Genomic DNA, 18,098 nt, shown 5'->3' on the forward strand with positions numbered 1-18,098 from the left:
CTGCGTTAATCATATCAAATGGATATCTTCCAAAGTTACAGTCGTCTCAGTGCAAATTTCTCTGTTGAGCTGCAGTAGAAGGACAGAGACTAAAGGAGATAATTTTGTGCTGAAAAGACTGCACTCTGGAAGATATCCACTCAGTTTTGGACAGTTGTGTGTAATTACTGCAATGAGCCATGTGAGGATGAAAAGTTACATGGGAAAGATTCTTCTTCAGCGGCTGAAGTGGCAGTTGATGCGTCTGTCTCTTGAACATGGTTGAACATCTCTGCTGATGTCCGTCTTTTCTCGTACCACTATACAATTGTCCTGTCTGTCGAGCATAAGGAATTTCAAAGGAAGCCTACTGTGACAGATGTGCCACCACACAATAGGACCTTCACTCTGTATTCATTCAAGGAACATCTTTTTCTTTAACACCAAGGTTTTCTTTGACATACAGACATTCTTCCTGGATATCTAGATTCATCACATAATAACATGCCACAGTATCATTCCTACTGATTGTACTCAACTGCTAGAGCTACATTGGGAACATTTATAGCTGTCTGTGCTCTGCAAAAAAGAAGCAAAAGATTTGCCTTGGGAGTGACAAGTTTATTTATTTCTGAGGCAAAAAAGCTTCGCTTGCCATCTCTGCAGGGCTGTTCCTCACTCGGATTTTCTTTAAGACTTAAATTACAGCTGCGGTGTGGCAGATGTATCAACTGCAGGTTATCACTGGGTACAAATGTGTAGACAACCCCTGCTGACTCATAATCTGCCACCCTTTGAGTAGTGTAATTTAACTAAGACCTGAACTTACACAAATTAGTTTGCGATTTGGCCTGAAAATCTGGTTCATATAGAAATTTGATCCAAAGACGCCCCCTAGTGTCATCATGTGCTCCATGCAGTGAATATTATACTGGGTATTTACTGAGGACAATTAAGATGCATTTAAATTCCAAAGCCATATCCAAAACAACAATTTCAACAAAATTGAAAAACAGAATTTAAGATGGTCCACGTCACTGCCAGGAGGACCAAACACGCAGTGATCAAATACATTAGCTCCCCATGAAGCCACAGCTCCTTTACAGCACACATCTGACTCATTCTAGTAAAAATGTAAGACTGAGTCATATTTATCATTGAGATAGATAGTAAAAATATGCATAAAAAATCATCAAAATAGTGTCTACCCATACAAACGCTGGATTACAAATCAACGTCAGGCAGTTAACACACAGAGAGAAAATGTGTTGTTCAGTTACTCCCTTTTAATGCAAAGTAAAACAGGAATATAAAATGATTAAAATCAACATTTATAGACCAAATATGACAAGAACATAAACATAAGAGGAGTTTGCATTTACATTGTGCATTTATAGTATACTGTACATTTCATCATTCTTTTCTATTTTAATCTTACTTTACTCTCAATTACAAACTGGGTTAGTTTAGCTACTGCATGTCTGTACCAGTACCAGCAAAAAGTCAAATAACAGCCACATGAAACAAAAAAGATATTGTATATAATTCCAAAGCTGCTTTGATTTTTTTGAATGGTGCTTGTTTTTCTTCAACAGATGAAGTGTTGTATCAGTGGAGATAACCGCCAAAATAAAGTACACTGATATAGGCAGGGAAGTAATGGAGAATAGATTCTGTACAAGTTAGAGACTTTATGAAAATTAGTAGGCTGAGAGGTGGGGTCAGAGAGGGGTGGTCTTACATTTTTGGGAGAGTTTTATAGATTAGATTTTTATTTCAAAAGACTGAGAAGTAGTTTGTGTGCACCATGGATCATAATTGGATGTGCATTTTGCCACATGCAGAGGAAAACAATCAGTGACCTCAGCTCTTCCTCTCATTTCCCTCCAGTCTCTCCTTTTATGAAGAAGAGTCCTAATGTGTCAGTTTGTGCCTGTTTGGACAAATCTGCATCCAAATGTTTCCTTCCATTTAATCTGTATATAATTCTGCTGCCTCAAGCTGTCTAAACACACAGTCAAAGGTCGCTGTCACTTTACTCTGAACTTTAACAGATCTACAGTGAAGTTAAATGCACAGTATCATGTAGAGTTCACCTGTAATATAATGCATATTTAGCACAACCTAACCTGCCAGCCCAGTGGGTGAGGGGAAAATATTACAATGCTGAAGCCCTTCAGCAGCCACAGAGCTGCTGCTTCCTGGTCCCTAATTCAGTGGCATTGATAATAACTTTTTATTCGAAACTCTTGGGTCAAAACAGAGAGCAGCAGTCTTAGCTGTCTTATTAATCATTTGTAAAACTGATTGTACCAGTATCACATTAAGATTGACAGATTAGGGAGGAGGGTGTCGCAATTGAAAAGGGTTATTAATATTTTAAGTCAAACTCACTGCCCACCCCAATAATTTTCATACAGTCCCTTAATACAAATAAAGCTTAACTACAGGCCGTAGAGTGATGTACAAGGCAGTGATTTCTACCACCATCAATAACATGTCAAATAAAAAACCTCAGAAGAAAGAACCATGCGTCACCTCTTCAGTCAGCTACATGGATCTAAATGAAAACATCCTGTTGGCTCAGATCAACACACCTTTGGCTGGTGTTCCCCATATTTAACAGTTACCTGAACAGCAATCATGTTGCTTTAGCACAACGACAACAAACCAAAAATCTGACCTCTCCGCCAAGAAAACTATGAAATATAAAAACATCTGAATCTTCAGTGATATATTTTGCAAAGTCGCACAGCATAAGCTTGTCAAGCGAAAGGCTGCGGGGTTAGGGCAACAGGAAAGCAAGCTAAGTGCTGGGGTTCAGTTTCAGTGCTGTACACTTTGTACTCACTAGTGTGCTCTTGCTCGTGCTCTTTTTTTCAGTACTGAAAAAAATCTAAATAAAAGGAAGGAAGTGATGGCAGAGAAACTCCATGATCTACTCTGCCTGACCAGAAGCAAGAAAAAACCTGATTATTCTTGTTTGGAAAATATTGTGAGTTTGGGATTCTTCAGTTATTGAATTTTAATGAAGTGCTCAATATGAGTGAGTAGCCTGACTGATACATTCACTTTTTTCACATTAAGATCATTTGAAACCATCTTTACAATAAACTTTAAAAGTGACTGTAGTGAATGAACTGATGGTGGGACGAAAGGGCACAGCAGTACACATCGACAATTCTTCTCTTGTATTGCACTGAAATGTTTTGGCAATAAACCCTTAGGCACAAAGCTCACTAACCAACAGGCAGCTCGTCCCAGCAGCCGACAGACTACTGACAGACATCAGTCACAAGCATCTATGTCAGCTTTGTCACTGGATACAGGTGTAATACTGTCTATATGAGATTTGAAGAGATGCCCGGGGACAGTGGAGTCTGACTGTTGAACAGCATTGATAGCAGAAAAAGCCATGATGATATTATAGTGCAAATAAGAAAGCAGAGCTTCAGACGATCAGAGACTGTAAGGACGATGGAAGAAAACTCCCACACCAGTCACAAGCGCCACGTTTGTTATCAGCAGCAGTGGCATTACCTGTCACCGACGCACAACCAACTGTTGCATCAAACACATTAAATGCTGGTTAAAAATGGAAATTTGTTGAAAAATAAATGCTCTGTAGTCATGTCTATTTCGGATGAGAGCCCTGGAATGTATGAAAATATTCTAAGCATTGTCCTTTACAAATCTGTAAATGTGTTTCATTTGGAGCATTTTTTAAATCTTGGAGAGTCACTGCTTAATTTTTTTTTAATGAAAACTGAAAACTTTTAAATTAAAATAAAATAAGAGGAGCCATTTCTCAGCATGGGGCATGGCAGCAAAATAATCTCAAATGAATTAATGTCACATTCTTGTGAGGAGACAAACAGAAATGTACAGTAAGATCTAGTTTTACCAACCTTTGATGAACTTAAGAGTGCGACTACAGTTTCTGCACAGTGCAATTGTCCAGCCGAGTAAGCAGTTTGAAGGAAAGCTTGTGTTAGAAAAACACCCGAGGTGGCTCTCTGCCACCGACTCTACATTCATACACACGTGAATTCAAGGTAAAGGCCAAAACAGTGTTTGCAAATGATATTTAAGTGCAGCTAACAGGTGAAGCTTGCCCCTCTCTAAAAACTGTATAATAAATGTAAAAATAATTAAGTTAAGCACTTAAAAGTCAATTTAATTTTGTGCAATTTTTAATGACAGAGAAGTTCTAATCAGTCTTAATGTGGTAAACTCCACCCGGCTGGTACTTCAAGGTGGTTAAAACATACACTGAGAATTGCCTGCAACTACTGTCTTTGCCTGGTCTGTTTGTTCCCTTGTAAAACACACTGTCATATTTCAAAGCCTCTCACTCACTCACACACACTGACACACACGTTCTGAAAAACACTGCAGTGAATTCAGACACTTCCGACAATTTCTGCAGCGTGTTCACTCAAGCACTCACTGCCCAGGGGTGAAGTGCATGCTGTGCTTTAGCTGTCGTCCTCCTCGTTGCTCTGGGACTGGGTCTTCTCCGGATTGCAGGAGCCTTCAAAGCGTTGGGAGGCGATGACTGCTTGGTGGGACATACTCTTCCTCACTATGTCGCCTTTCCTCCACAGAGTGATCTCCTGCAACATCACAGTAAAACACTGATGATATACAAGATGGTGTAAAGGAACGTACCAGTGGTGGCCTCTCACGTCTACCTTGGTAGGAGTTAGTGAAGGTGAAAATGTGGATTTATAAATGAACAAATATTCAATTTCTGAATAAGAGAAATTCTTTAACAAAATTAAACCCATGAGAGCAGTCAAATTTAAACAATCCGTTATTTTTGTGATTTTGTTTCAGTAAAGACGTATTTGTTATAATCTATAGAAAATCCTCTTACTGTCAACGTAATTAGATTGTTCAGCCTATTTCTGATCCAACCAAGTTCATCTGTACTTAAATAAATGTTTTACTTTACTGGTCAACAGTATGCATGGTTAATAAGGCACCCTATATACTATGTATCTGCTTGCTCACCTAGCAACTAATGAATATTAATTTCATCATCTCTTATATATTAGTTTAGTATATAAAATGTCCAAAAGCTGTCAAAGTTTCAGAGCCTCCGGTGATGTCTTCAAATCTTTTACTTTGCCCAACCAATGTTCCAAAACTGATATTTTACAAGAAAAAGTTTAACATATTGGGAATTAGATGAAGAGATCAACACGCCCTGTTGTCTGTACATTAAATATGAAGATTCAACCAGCAGCTGGGTTAGCAGCAGTGACTGAAAACAGGGAGAATTAGTCAAGTGAAGTAAATTTTTATTTATATAGCACCAAATCACAACAAGAGTTATCTCAGGGCAGTGCCACCAGCATCCGGTTAGCTTAGCTTGGGACCAGTAACCTCCTGGAGTCAATTTAACACTCTGATTTTTGTACATATTGAACAAATGAGCTATAACATGTTAATTAGTGAAGTTTAGAGATGATGGTAGGAGGAGTTTGTTACCTCTGGACAGAGCCTGGCTACATGTTTCCGTCTGTTTCCAGTCTTTGTGCAAAGCTAAGCTAACCAGATGCTGGAGGTAGCGTCATATTTAATTGACAAACACAAGAGTTGCATTGAGTTCTCATCTAACGCTCAGCATGCAAGGGATTAATTTATTTCTCAAAATGTCAAACTTTTAATTTACAATGATATAACTGGAGAAGCTGGAACCAGTGAATATTTGGCACTAATCATTAACTGATTAAATAGTTGAAAAATGTATTTTCTTTTGGTTAATCATTTAATTGATTAAATCATTTAATTGGTTAATCAATTAATCAATTAAATTAATTGTTGCAGCTCTAGTTGGAACTGTATAATATGCAGAGAGGGCTGATAATATACCAACTTTTAAGGAATTTACAAATCACAACAGAACTGATGAAAAATAGCGTAGATAGAATAGAAAACAGTATATTAAACAGATAGGTCAACAGAGGCCAGAAAGCTCCTTCCAGAGGCACAGAGGACATTACACAACTATTTCCCTCTCCTCGTTACGAGTAAATTGGATATTGTGAGTAAACTTTGTGGAATGTCCCTTTAATATTCAAACCTGTGTATCATATCTTTAAAGTTTTCAAATTAGCAAGAACAAATCAACAAAGAATTTATATTATAATATTATATGACTAAGCATAGAATTAAAGCCTTAATATCTGAGGATGCAGAAAGCTAAATGAACCACCAACAGGTGGAATGGTCACAGTGTGAGTGAGGCTGCAGTGCAGTATGTGTACCTGCTGTTTGAAATAGCGTCTTTCCTCCTCATCGATGAGGACCAGGTTGAGGTAGTACCGCACAGAGAACTTCTTGTTAATGTCCCTCATGGTGGGTGTCATCTCATATCCTGCCAGAAACAGCCTGATGGGGATGGACTCTCCTGCAGCACAAGAGGTCAGAGAACAGAATTTGAAGCATGAAACAAATTAACTCATACACAACAGAAACACTACAGACAGTAAAAACCCTCATCATTACCTCTGACTGGGGCACCATCCATGATTTCGTACTTGGCTATGGTGTCGTTCTCATGGTAGACGTTGGGTCCTGTGCCAGTTGTCTCCCGCTTGATGATATCAATCTCCATATGTCTGATCTTGATCCTCACCAGCAGAAAGTAAATCTTCCCGACAATCACATCTTTTAGGTGATACCTGCAAGCAAATGGCACAATCTGTCAAAACCAAACACTCCTTCCCTACTCTCTCTTGCCTTTAGGAAGGAAACAGGTACAATTAAAATGAACAGGTACAATTCTGATCTGAGAGGAGTTATTTTTGTGGTTTACTGTATAAACAACTCATACTTTGATTTATTGTACTCAAACTCTATGTGTAGACAGTCCTCGATCCCCACTTCCATCTTGATGGAGGAGTTGAGCTCAGGGTAGGTGCTGAGTGTGTGAACCACAATGTCCAGCTCTTTGCTGATGTCGTTCAGTCTCCGGCTCACGGTCGCCCTCAGAAAGTAGCTGGAAGCAAATGCAAATTAGCTGACAAGCCCTTATATGACTATGAAACAAGGATATAACACTGAATCCAGTGCGCAACATGTGACGTTGTACTACTCAAAACCCACCAGAAAAAATAAACAGCTGCTCTGGAATGGAAAAACAAACTTCATTGTGAGATTCTTAGCACTAGTGGGGTAACAATTGTCACATTTTGCCAGAAAGGCTGGCTGGATTTCATCAATTTATATTTAGGATTAGTGTTGAGTGTTACCAAATCATGTTAGAGGAATACTTTAACATTTTGGGACAGACACTTATTTGCTGTCCTGCTGAGTGTTAACAGAGAATATTGAATCCTCTCTCATATCTGTCTAAATATGAAGCTAAAAAACACTTAGCATGAAGCAGTGGGAAACAGCTAGCCTGGCTCTGTCCAATGGCATCTAATTTTAATCATTACTAAAACCAAAATGAAAAACAGGAAGTTGACGTTTAATGGGTGGTGGTCCACATAACAGACAAATGTGAGAGTGGTGTTGGTCTCATCTACCTCTACACAAGAAAACAAATAAGGTGTATTTCCCAAAATGTCAAAATATTTCTTAACCATGTTAACGTTAGCATTTTAGCATGTTAAATGCTAACTTCACCACAGGCATTTTAACATGCTAACAGTAGCATAACGACGTTAATATGTGTAGAGATACAATGATGATAAGCTTTCAGTCACTACTGTTTAATGTGTGGAGTCATGATCTAAAATGTTGGCAAAGTAGAAAATAAAAAAATTACATTGTTTCAGTTACATGGAACATGCCGTGGGAATTCTTTGAAAAGTATAATTCAAGATTCATTTGAGTTTGACTAAAGTAAGAAATCCTTTGCCTGTCAACATTAACGTCGCTATGAACTACTATGTATGGAGCAAATAAAAAATAAAAAAACGGGTATATTCAAATATACATTGCAGATAACTCATGCACACTACACAGAGCACACAGCAGAGCTCACCGTAATTTGACATTTTGACCAGTGTAAGACTCGTAGGGTTTCTCCACATGCGTGAACTCGAAGTCAAACGTCTGTGACTGTGTGAGCTCCCCGGGCCGAGCCAAGTCTTTTACAAGAGACACGAACTCATGGTGGTTTCCTCTATCATAGTAGAGCTCTGGAAAAGACACACAAATAGCATCAGGCAGCTACAGTGGAGTGGCTTTACATGTTCTGATTAAGAGTTTGTGCTTTTCTTTTCAAGCTGACAGCTGCAAACAGCCGAGATTTGATCTGATGACTGTAAAAGCTTTGTCTTGACTATTAATGTTCAATGTCTCTCAGCTGTTCTAGACTGAAAAACCATTCAGATAGTGATCAGTTATTTGATAACTGGGCATTCATACTACACCCACTGCAGTACTTTACAATTTCACTTGAGACAGAAAATTATGTATGCTGTAAGAAATCCATCCATTTGGAGGCAGATGTTGGTGAGAAGAAAAAGGGGAACGGGAGGGGTGCAGCAGCTAAGGAAGCATCCAAGATGCATTCATGGTAAAATGTGTCTAGCAAGTATCACGTAAGAGGAACTTCTTAGCATTGCTGCAAAATGTGCATTTAACCCAAACTAAGGACTGGACTGAATGAGGAGTGTGTGCTGTGTAATTAATTACAGATTTTAAATGAAATGTTTACAGTTTTTTTTGCAGAAGTTCACAGTGTAAAGCTGAGTTACTCTTTAAGGATATACTTACTAACTCAGAGTCATGTTGTTAAGTGTCAGTTGTTATAACAATAATGTAAAGTAACATAAAAGACAAAAGGGAACAAGTAAACTAACGACAAATACAATCAACAGTAAATGTATAGTAAACAGTATAATATGCTCATAATATGTTTTGCATAGAAAATGTAGTGGGTATTTAATGACTTTTTGTAATGTTCAGATTTAGTTTTATAACAGCACAACAGCAACATTCGTTCTCAACCTGTAACTAGGTTTATTATGTGCAATCTGGACCTTTAAATGGAAACTCTTTCTTAATAATAAAGTTACAGCTCTAATCTGACCTAAACGACCCACATTTCAAACAACAAGGGTCAAAGGTCAATGAGACAGCCAGCCAATGGCCGCTGTGTCAGCTGACGTTAGCTTACATCTGTGTCTGTCACGAGACCCGACGGTTCACACTGACAGTTGTTATGACAGTACATCACATTGAAGTTAAAGTGCTTCACTCTTGACTTATTAAGACAAATATAATACACTACACAGAGTGAGTGTTTGGTCGTGTGGTCAGTGCCTGTAGCTAGCTACCTAACACCTCCTGTCAGACTTTGGCTACTTCTGTCAGCGGGCTCGCTGTGAAACGCAGGCCCGCCAGCCGCTCACCTATCTGGCCGATAAACTCAATCTTGATGCCGTTGTGCTCCAGCCTCTTTCCGGGGTATTTGAGCGTAACGTTGACTTTTCCCGACACCGTTTCTCCGTCGTAGAAGAGAAAATATTTGTCCTTCCTACCATCTTCGCTTTTGTGCTCAGCTTTCTTTCTCGTTTCGGCGTCATTCAGAACTATGTCGATGTCCGCACTTTGACCAAACCCGAAGAAGCTCATGGCTGCTGGTCAGTGAGGCTCAGTCACTGGATGCTGCTGGAAAAGACGCCTCCTGTTGTGTAGAACAGCACTCGGTAGAGTACTGTCGTGTTGCCGAGAGATGTACGGTGCAAACAGCTTCCCAGATTACTCAGGAGTTCGAGTTACAACCGGCTGACTGCGCATGCGTCGACAGTCATGTGAAGCAAAGCTGTATTTATTTGACGAATTTTTCTTTTTCTTTTCTTTTTAATTTTTCATGTAAACTTACCATCGCTCCTAAACTAACACAAATATATGTGGTTGAATGTGACTATTTGAAATAATGGTAGCTTTTCCCGGTACGATAGCCTGCACTTTCTTAACGCAGTATCAACAGGCGGAAGAAACCAGAAACATTGAGCCTTGTGACTTTGCTACCCGGAACGCAGACTGTCAGGTGCTCAGACTGTCAGGTGCTTCCCACCCTTTTTGGCGCGTGTCCTTAAAATGTATTTACTATCTCACATTAAAAAAATCTGAGACATATAAAAAGTGAAAATAAGTTTTAGTTAACATTATTATTAATATTTACCTTTGTTATCTTGAGACCCCTCTAATTCATTTTGGGACCTCATGGGGGAGTCTGACCCCAATAGGCTGGGAACCACTGCGCTTTTAATCCCTCTGCCTTTTGAGAGTACTATACTTCTTGATTTATAAAATACAACAAAATTATTCTTGGTGTATAGACGTCTCCTGTTTCTGAGTTTGTATATGAAAGCTGGGACACAAATGTTTCTGAGTATGAAAGCCCCTGTGTCCAAAAGAAAACAAATGTAGTCTGCCTATAGGGCTTTCCCATAAATAGTCTACAGTAGTCCATGAGAAGAGTCTTGGTATGATGTACTAGTTTTAAGCACAAGATGTCAAGTGTGCAATTTTAATGCATCATACTAACTCAGTTCAACTCATTTTGGTGTCTGGAATTGTCACAGTAACAATAAATGTATCTGTGTATCAATATTAATATTCAAGCTTTCACTCACTCTTTCAATGAGTGAAGTAAGACTGTTGACACTGCTGTGATGGCATCACTGCTCCACTAGAGGGCAGAATTGAATCACAACAGGAGACGGATCAAACCTTCACTTCAGAAGGTGTTTGAGTCTTTATTCAGTATTTTAAATTTCCATATCAGAATAAAACCTCATCCTTTTTCTTTTTATGCCAGATTTTAATTTTCGACATTATTGATATGACAGAAAGCTTCTGAAAATTTAAAACGGTTTTCACTTAGAACCAATGCAGGATTTATGTTTTATACAAAACTGACTGGTCAAAATTATATTTTAATGAAAAGCAAATATGATACATATATTATATGATGATATGATAGATATTATGTTTATAGAGGAAGGAACAGTTTCCTCAAAATGTTTGTGCGTGTGTGTGTGTGTGTGCTCATTATGAGGTTCCTCTGGGAACTGATTATTTTAACTGTGTAATTAGTTCTTGTGACTTGAGAAAAAAAAAAGATACTTATTCCTCCTTTGTGAGTAGTTTTATGATCAGATTTGGCAACAGTTAAATGACTCCCCTCAGGCTTTTATTTTGCATGAATCAAACTGTAACAATGTTCTTTCATAACACTGACTCACTATAAAGACTATCCCAAAACAGCATGCTGGGACATCTGAGTGTCACATGGTGACACTCCACGACTCTTTCTCATGTTTGGACAAATGACGTTAACACTTTTAACTAGCAGAGTTCTTTTATCTGTCCTGACGTGGCTGAAACCAATTATTTACAGTGTGTAGGGCTGAGAGCAGTAGGTGCAGCTGTAGCTCAGACAAATGTCTTCTCAACGTATCAGTTCATCACATCACGCTGTGATATTTTCTAAACAGGCTACATCCCTCTGTCAAATACGATTTTCTCCCGTCTGTGCTCGGCCCACACTCTGTTTGTAACGCTCTACTGTTTGTGTTTGTCCATCGCAGCCCAAAAGACTGGAATCTATCTAGTGTCTATTGATACTAGGATTAGACTGATAAATCAGCTGATGTTGCAGTGTTGCAGACTCAAAAGATCAACGCACTTGCTCTAAAAATTATATTAGCCAACATCAAAATGTACAATTTTACAGATGTGATGTAATGTGACTGCTTTTTTGTTGGCTTTTCAAACAAGAACACGACAAAATATAAGCGGCTCTGTATCCATCTTCAACATCATGAGGAGGAAACTGTCCAACGAGTCCTGCAAATCAGCACCTTCAGAATAACAAACCATCATTTTGGTGTCAAAGTGTCAGTACTGGTCAAACCCAATCCATCAATATTTTACAGACATAGCAATAGGTAACATCAAAATATCAACCAGATGTTAGATATTAACATCTACCACTCAAAAAAGTGTTTTGCTTTTTACTCCTTACATTGATGTTTGAGCATCTCTGTGCAGACTGATGTATGTTCAGAGTCTGACACTAAAATATTTTTTCACATTCATCTGCTGCAGGATGGGGAAAAGTTTCTCTGAGCAAACCTTAAATCTCAGTTTAACACGCGTAAACAGGATTTATGGCATCAGGTAAACCAGCCGTGGGCCAGTGATTAGATTACACAAGTGTGATGTGGTAACTTGTGATGATGTGTTTCCTCCATGGGAACAAATAAAAGCAATATTTCAAATCTTGTTGTCACTCAGTATAATGTTAACATTTAAATATACTGTAGCTCTGACACAACTTTTTAAATAACTTAACCCGAAAAATCCAAATTTGAACATCCAGGCTACTGAGGATAATCAATCAAGCTTGACGGGTATTGATCAGGCTGCTGTCCAGTCACATGATCTGAACTTGCAGTCTGACTAAAAAACACCAGAGGAACAGGTTTGAATTTTTCATCTTGAATTTAGACTTTTTAATTTCACAGCTCCAATTTTAATAACTTGAGCTTTTGATCTACTCTGACCTGACAATTTTTTTCATACTGGACATTTGAATTTTCTAAACTTATGAACTCCCAAAAAAACATAAAATTTTTGTGCTGCTTGAAATAACCTGGAAATTTACAAAAGGAAGAATATCACATAAACTTTTATCAATGCTATAAATTCAGTGGTGCTGATAAGATTCTCATCATTAAGCCTCTTATGTGTTTACATATGTTTCAGACACAGTACAGTAGCATTCTACCTCAGTGAAATATGTTCTCCCTTTTGATTTACCATCATGTTTTTGCAGCTTCACTGAAACAAATATGCTGATGTGTAGAGAACTGCTTCAAACACTTAAATGCTGCGAATACAGTACAAGTATGAAAAGGAAATGAATTCATCATTACAGAAACGTTTCTGAAATTAACTGAACATATTCAGTCTGTTGTCTGCCAGTAAGATAATGCAGAGGAGATAGTGAATTACTGGCAGTACATAGCAACACAACTGACCACAGATCTGTTTGATCTCATTAACTCAAAAGCAAATGTAACACAGGACACATATTTTAAACTTGATAAGGTCCAGAGGAAGTGCAGCTTTCACCGTTTAACTGCTAAAAAAAAAACTGACTAAATGTTTGTAAATGTCCTTCAGTTAATGAGAAGCTGAGGTGAGTCATCAGGTTCCTAAAATCCTTTAAAAAAAAGGTGTTCTTTCATTCTATGGTGAGCCAAATAGGTGACACAAGCTTTACTTGATTTTTCTGTGACTTAAATAAAAGTGTCCATTGGCTCTGCTGCAAACTACAATACATCATCCCTGCTGAGCTCATTGATTATAATGCTCTTTATCCAGGAGCTTGCTGCCAGTTGGCACAGTTACCAAAAAGGAACAAGAAAGTTGTTTTCAGTGTAGGAAATGGAAATGGCTTAACTCCCACTAATAGATTACGGCTTTAGATCAACAAAGATGCTGTCAGCGGGATATTTGATGGACTTTCACACTGAACAGGATTTCTGTGAACAGCGGGAGACTGTGGAAGAGGCTGAGGAGGATTGGAGGAAGCACAGAGAAGTTATGAAATGACACGACTGGCAGCCGCAATCCTCGCTTCACACAGAAAAAGCAAACACAAGCGTCTCCGGTAATATTAGAAGTGAGTTTATTAATCACAAATTGAGTGGTTCTAAAAAAAAAAAACAAAACAAAAAAAAAAACAAAGAAATAAAGAAAGAAAGAAAAAAACAAAACAAACCCAGCAGGCCCTGAATGGACATTCTACTGTGTGTGAGTTTGGTTCAGAAAATCATGTTCATACATGTACCAGTCCTCAGTCAATAATAGTTTAACAGAGCTGTTAACTTGCACACAACACTTTGGAAACCATCTCTCAGTGTGATGCAAATATAATCTCTATCACAACACCCAACCAGATCCGGACTGTCTGGGGGTCAATGTCGCTGCTGCACTAGACTTCCTGTTTTTTTTATGCGGTCGACACTTTGCATGAACTCTGGATTATAAAACACTCATGATGCCTGAATCATTACAGCTGTATTACAGCTGCATGACACTTCTATGAATACTTTGTGTTCATTTCTAAAAGCAGTGGCACAGCAGTGGGTTCCAAAATAAAATTCCACACAGTATTGGTGTTATAAATGAAAAACATACCCCCATTAAAACCTGTTCTAAACCAGAGCCCATATAAACGCCCCTGCTTTGGGTGTCCATATTTTTCTTTTGCCTAGTAGTGCCGTGTGTCTTTACCAAAAATAATTCCCACTATATTTAGGCACTAATATATTTCTATGTCTACTTCAACATGTCTACACCTTCAAATCTATGAAAAAAAAAAGCTATTTACAAATTTGCAGATATGTAAAGACGGGAGGTGGAAATTCACGGTGACATCATTCCTCTCAAACGCCATAGTTAAATGAAAGCGAAACGTGAAGCGTGACTGCACTGTAGACACAAACAAGAGGGAGAGAGATCAGGGAGAAAATGGACTACTGTAAAGGCAGAAGGCACTTAAGAGGAATGAGATTTGTAGAAATGAGGAGGAACTTATGCACCTGTGACTTGTATCTCACTATAGACTGTAATGTACCTGGAACAGGATTCATTTTTCAACTTCACTGGGTTTACTGGTACAATAGTACATTGTTTCTCTTGGTTCCTTAGAGCAACATGTTAACTTGGAAAAAAGACTGAGCAGTGTCTTCCTATGTGCAAATGTTGGGCAGATCGTCTCTACCATGACTGATAGTCAGTTAACATTTTACCACACTCCAGTATAAAACATTCATAACAGTGGAGCGAGAGATTCATATGAGCTGCATTGGACTTCCATGAGCACCCATGCATATTGTGGCTGTTTTATGAGGTTGGAGCTCCAAAAGATGACGAGAAGAAGCCAGAAACAACAGAATATTGAAGGTGTTTGTTCTGTATCACTTTTCAAAAGGGTCGAGGCGTTTTTTCTATGCTGCTGTTCAGAAGCTCATCTTTACATGTTATGAATGATATGATAAAATGTTCCCTTTTCTCAGCCTTACAAATGGAAAGAGTTTCATATCGCCTCAAATAGGATTTTTTTTTTTTACATTTTCCACCACTTTACATTATCTTGAGAGAGAAAGAGAGAGAGAAAAATCTATATACAATCAGTACAAGTGTTAACCCTCCAGACCCCAGCTGTATGTTACGGTCACACTGCAGTGTAGGGTCGGTTCTGTTTGCTTCAGCTTCTCTGAGAGAAATGGAGCTTCAGTCGAAGCTAAAATCATTTTTCTTTCTAACTAAAACTTTTAGTCACAACTAAAAATGTTAGAAATGTTAGACGAAGTCAAGACTAATTATTAGAAAAACAGTTTGTGAACAAATTGGACATTAGCAAATATCACCTGACTGTGTATCTCCTGTGGAGCTGGAACATTTCCACTGATGCTGGTGGTACCTTGAGTAATTACAGCTTAAAAATAGGCGACTCAGTAGTTAAAATAACCTGGTCTTGATAACAGGCTGTAAATGTCACTCACAGGAACAAAGAGGTCTGTGTTCTGTGTGTCACATCGTCCAATTTAGAATTCAAATTGAGGCTTTTACACTGTGGGATTTGTTGGTACCGTCTGTTCAACTTTGTCTTTGTTTGGGTCTGGAAGGTTAACCTGCAAACCCTGCATAATCATTATCATTATTATTATTATTATTATTATTATTGTTATTATTATTATTATTATTACTATAGTGTAATACTGAACATATGTATGACAGCAAAACTCTATCCTGGACAGTAAATTCAATATATACAAGATCAACAGCAAGCATAGAAGGACACTTAAAATCAAGAAAACGCAGCACTGATTGTGGACAGTGTTTCACAGCATTTGACTGGCACTCTTCAAAGCCTCTTACTAAGACTATCTACAAACATCAACATGGAAGTCTCTCGCAACACAAACTGGGCTTTCCCAGCGGAGAAATTAAATATGTAAGACCGCTAATCAAGAACCACATCTTGATATGCTAATACAAGTCATTTTTCATCTGTTGTTTTTTTCTGATTGCAGAGGTGTAAATGCTTACAGCTTGATGCAAAGTGGTTAAAGTATTACATATTTTTCATCCACAACCAAATAATAATAATAAAAAAAACATGTTAGTATTTTACAAATATTTAAAAAAGTAAACCTTTATCTATAGGCATTTTAAAATATATTCCATCAAAAATAGTCTGACAAATTTCAACAGTAGAAAAGAAATGTTATACATATGACAAAAGGTTTGAAGCTGACAGTTTACAGTAGAAATGTATCATGATTGACTGACTGTGGAGGAGAGAGAGAGAGACTCCTCCTTCTCTTTCCTGCTCTCCACCTCCATTAGTGTTTAAAATCGTGCAAGAACTGTAAAGTAACAACTCCGCAATTTAGCAAAAGAATTCAGCTGGTGGAGATAAAAGTTGACCTGTTCACCTCCGTCCCTACGTGTGTAATCGTTTGACATATTGTTGTCCTGTGAAATCTTGTCACCTTTGGCAAACTTTGAGTAGTTGGATTTCGGTCGTGCTGAGAAGCAAGAGCATGAACTGTGGCAGCTCCGTGGTCAGACAGCATGGAGCGCAGTCCCACACGTCATGTCGTTCGCTCAGCACGACGCCCCTCGTCTTCCTCTCCCTTGTCAGATCACAAATGACGACTTGTGTCGGAAATCCCCCTGCAGAGGACATGCATCCAGACAGGAGCAAAATGTGAGACTTCATCATTTCACAGAGGTGGTTCAACATTGACACAGTTACAGTGTTTTACTCCATTTTCTAGCAGAAACTTTAATCTGGGAACCGGGAATAGAAAAATTTAAGCACTAAAGTATGTGATGAGCCAACACTTAGATGCAGAGTAGAACGTTGTTTCCCAAAAGCATCTTAAGGCAGAGACAGTCTTAGTTCCACTGTAGGCTAAGATTGATTTGACTTCATCATAAACAACACACAGATAAAGCATTTGTTCAAATATTTAAACAGAAGAAGAAGAGCACTGAATCTGTGTCTTTTGCTTAAAAGACACAGACTCAATCCAACATGGCACCTGGACAAGCAAAGACAAACAATATAAAACACACTGTAAACAGCATGTAACACAAAGTGCTGGAGGGCCTGCTAACAGTAGTGTTTAACAGTCTTGAGTGAAAGTTACAGATTTCATTGTTGTAGTAATTACTAACTTTACAAACGGTACATATGTACAGTATATATAGTATGATATATAGTTATGAACCTGTTTTTAAGACTTTAGAGACACCTGGTAGAGTGCGTACCACATGGGCTTAGTCCTAACCACAGCGGCCATGGGTTCTAGTCTGACCCCTGGCTCTTTGCTGCATGTCATCCCCTCTCTCTCTCTCCCTAACTTTGACAGTGTGTAGTATATATACACACGCCTGTAAATAGTCTGAATCTTGTCCATTCAGGAATTTATACATATGACCTGCTGCTAAATACTGAACCCTGTTAGAAACTAAAATGGATCATTTTACTTTTATAAAAAATGTATTTGCACCATCTTATTTTGAACAGTCTGTGAGCAGGTCTGTAGCTGCTTAGAAACACCATGAAATTCATTGTCATTTACATGATCACTTGAACTAACATTAAGAAACATTTTTTCTATTAAAAATAGGTCCATGGGTGTTAAAGACTAAGCACAGAGTTAGCAGATATATTGCGAAACATGATAAAAGTCCAGATTGTGGTTTGGACTTTCATGACTCCACTGCAGGTAACATGAATAATTTAATGTTTCAATTTCATCAAATTTAGTTCCAGTCTATTGTCTACTAGTCATGTACTCAATCTCCCATGTTTTCAACATCAGAGACAGATTTTAAACTCACAAAAAAGGGTGAATCATCAGTATATGTGGACTGTGTGAGGCTCATCAAAGGCACATACAGGTGGTTTTCTTTTAACCTGTTTACTGTAATATATATACTTTGTAGTACTTCTGACCATATGTATATTTTTAGGCTGATTTCCCAGCAGACAGACTTGAACAGCTTCAGTTTCAAAATAAGCGTTAAAACCTTTTTATAGTATCATTTATAAA

General features: G+C 38.1%; 2 protein-coding genes across 2 annotated transcripts in view; both read right to left on the reverse strand.

Annotated features, from left to right (window-relative positions):
* Positions 1 to 1,243: 1,243 nt before the first annotated feature.
* Positions 1,244 to 9,737, reverse strand: LOC111222195 (vacuolar protein sorting-associated protein 26B-like). The gene is made up of 6 exons (XM_022745815.1): positions 9,357 to 9,737; positions 7,982 to 8,138; positions 6,824 to 6,988; positions 6,496 to 6,671; positions 6,255 to 6,397; positions 1,244 to 4,595 (listed from the first exon to the last, which is right to left on the reverse strand). Exons 1-6 carry the CDS (start codon positions 9,577 to 9,579, stop codon positions 4,458 to 4,460), a joined length of 1,002 nt encoding a protein of 333 aa, XP_022601536.1. The 5' UTR covers positions 9,580 to 9,737; the 3' UTR covers positions 1,244 to 4,457.
* A 3,900-nt stretch (positions 9,738 to 13,637) lies between these two features.
* Positions 13,638 to 18,098, reverse strand: part of LOC111222336 (junctional adhesion molecule C-like) — a 37,952-nt gene continuing 33,491 nt past the window's right edge. Inside the window, exon 9 of the mRNA XM_022746038.1 lies at positions 13,638 to 16,710. Within this exon, the coding sequence (XP_022601759.1) occupies positions 16,675 to 16,710 (36 nt within the window). The 3' untranslated portion in view covers positions 13,638 to 16,674. The remainder of the gene's footprint in view (positions 16,711 to 18,098) is intronic.

The sequence above is a fragment of the Seriola dumerili genome, unplaced genomic scaffold (assembly GCF_002260705.1).
Source record: "Seriola dumerili isolate Sdu_G_001 unplaced genomic scaffold, Sdu_1.0 BDQW01000091.1, whole genome shotgun sequence".
NCBI lineage: Eukaryota > Metazoa > Chordata > Actinopteri > Carangiformes > Carangidae > Seriola > Seriola dumerili.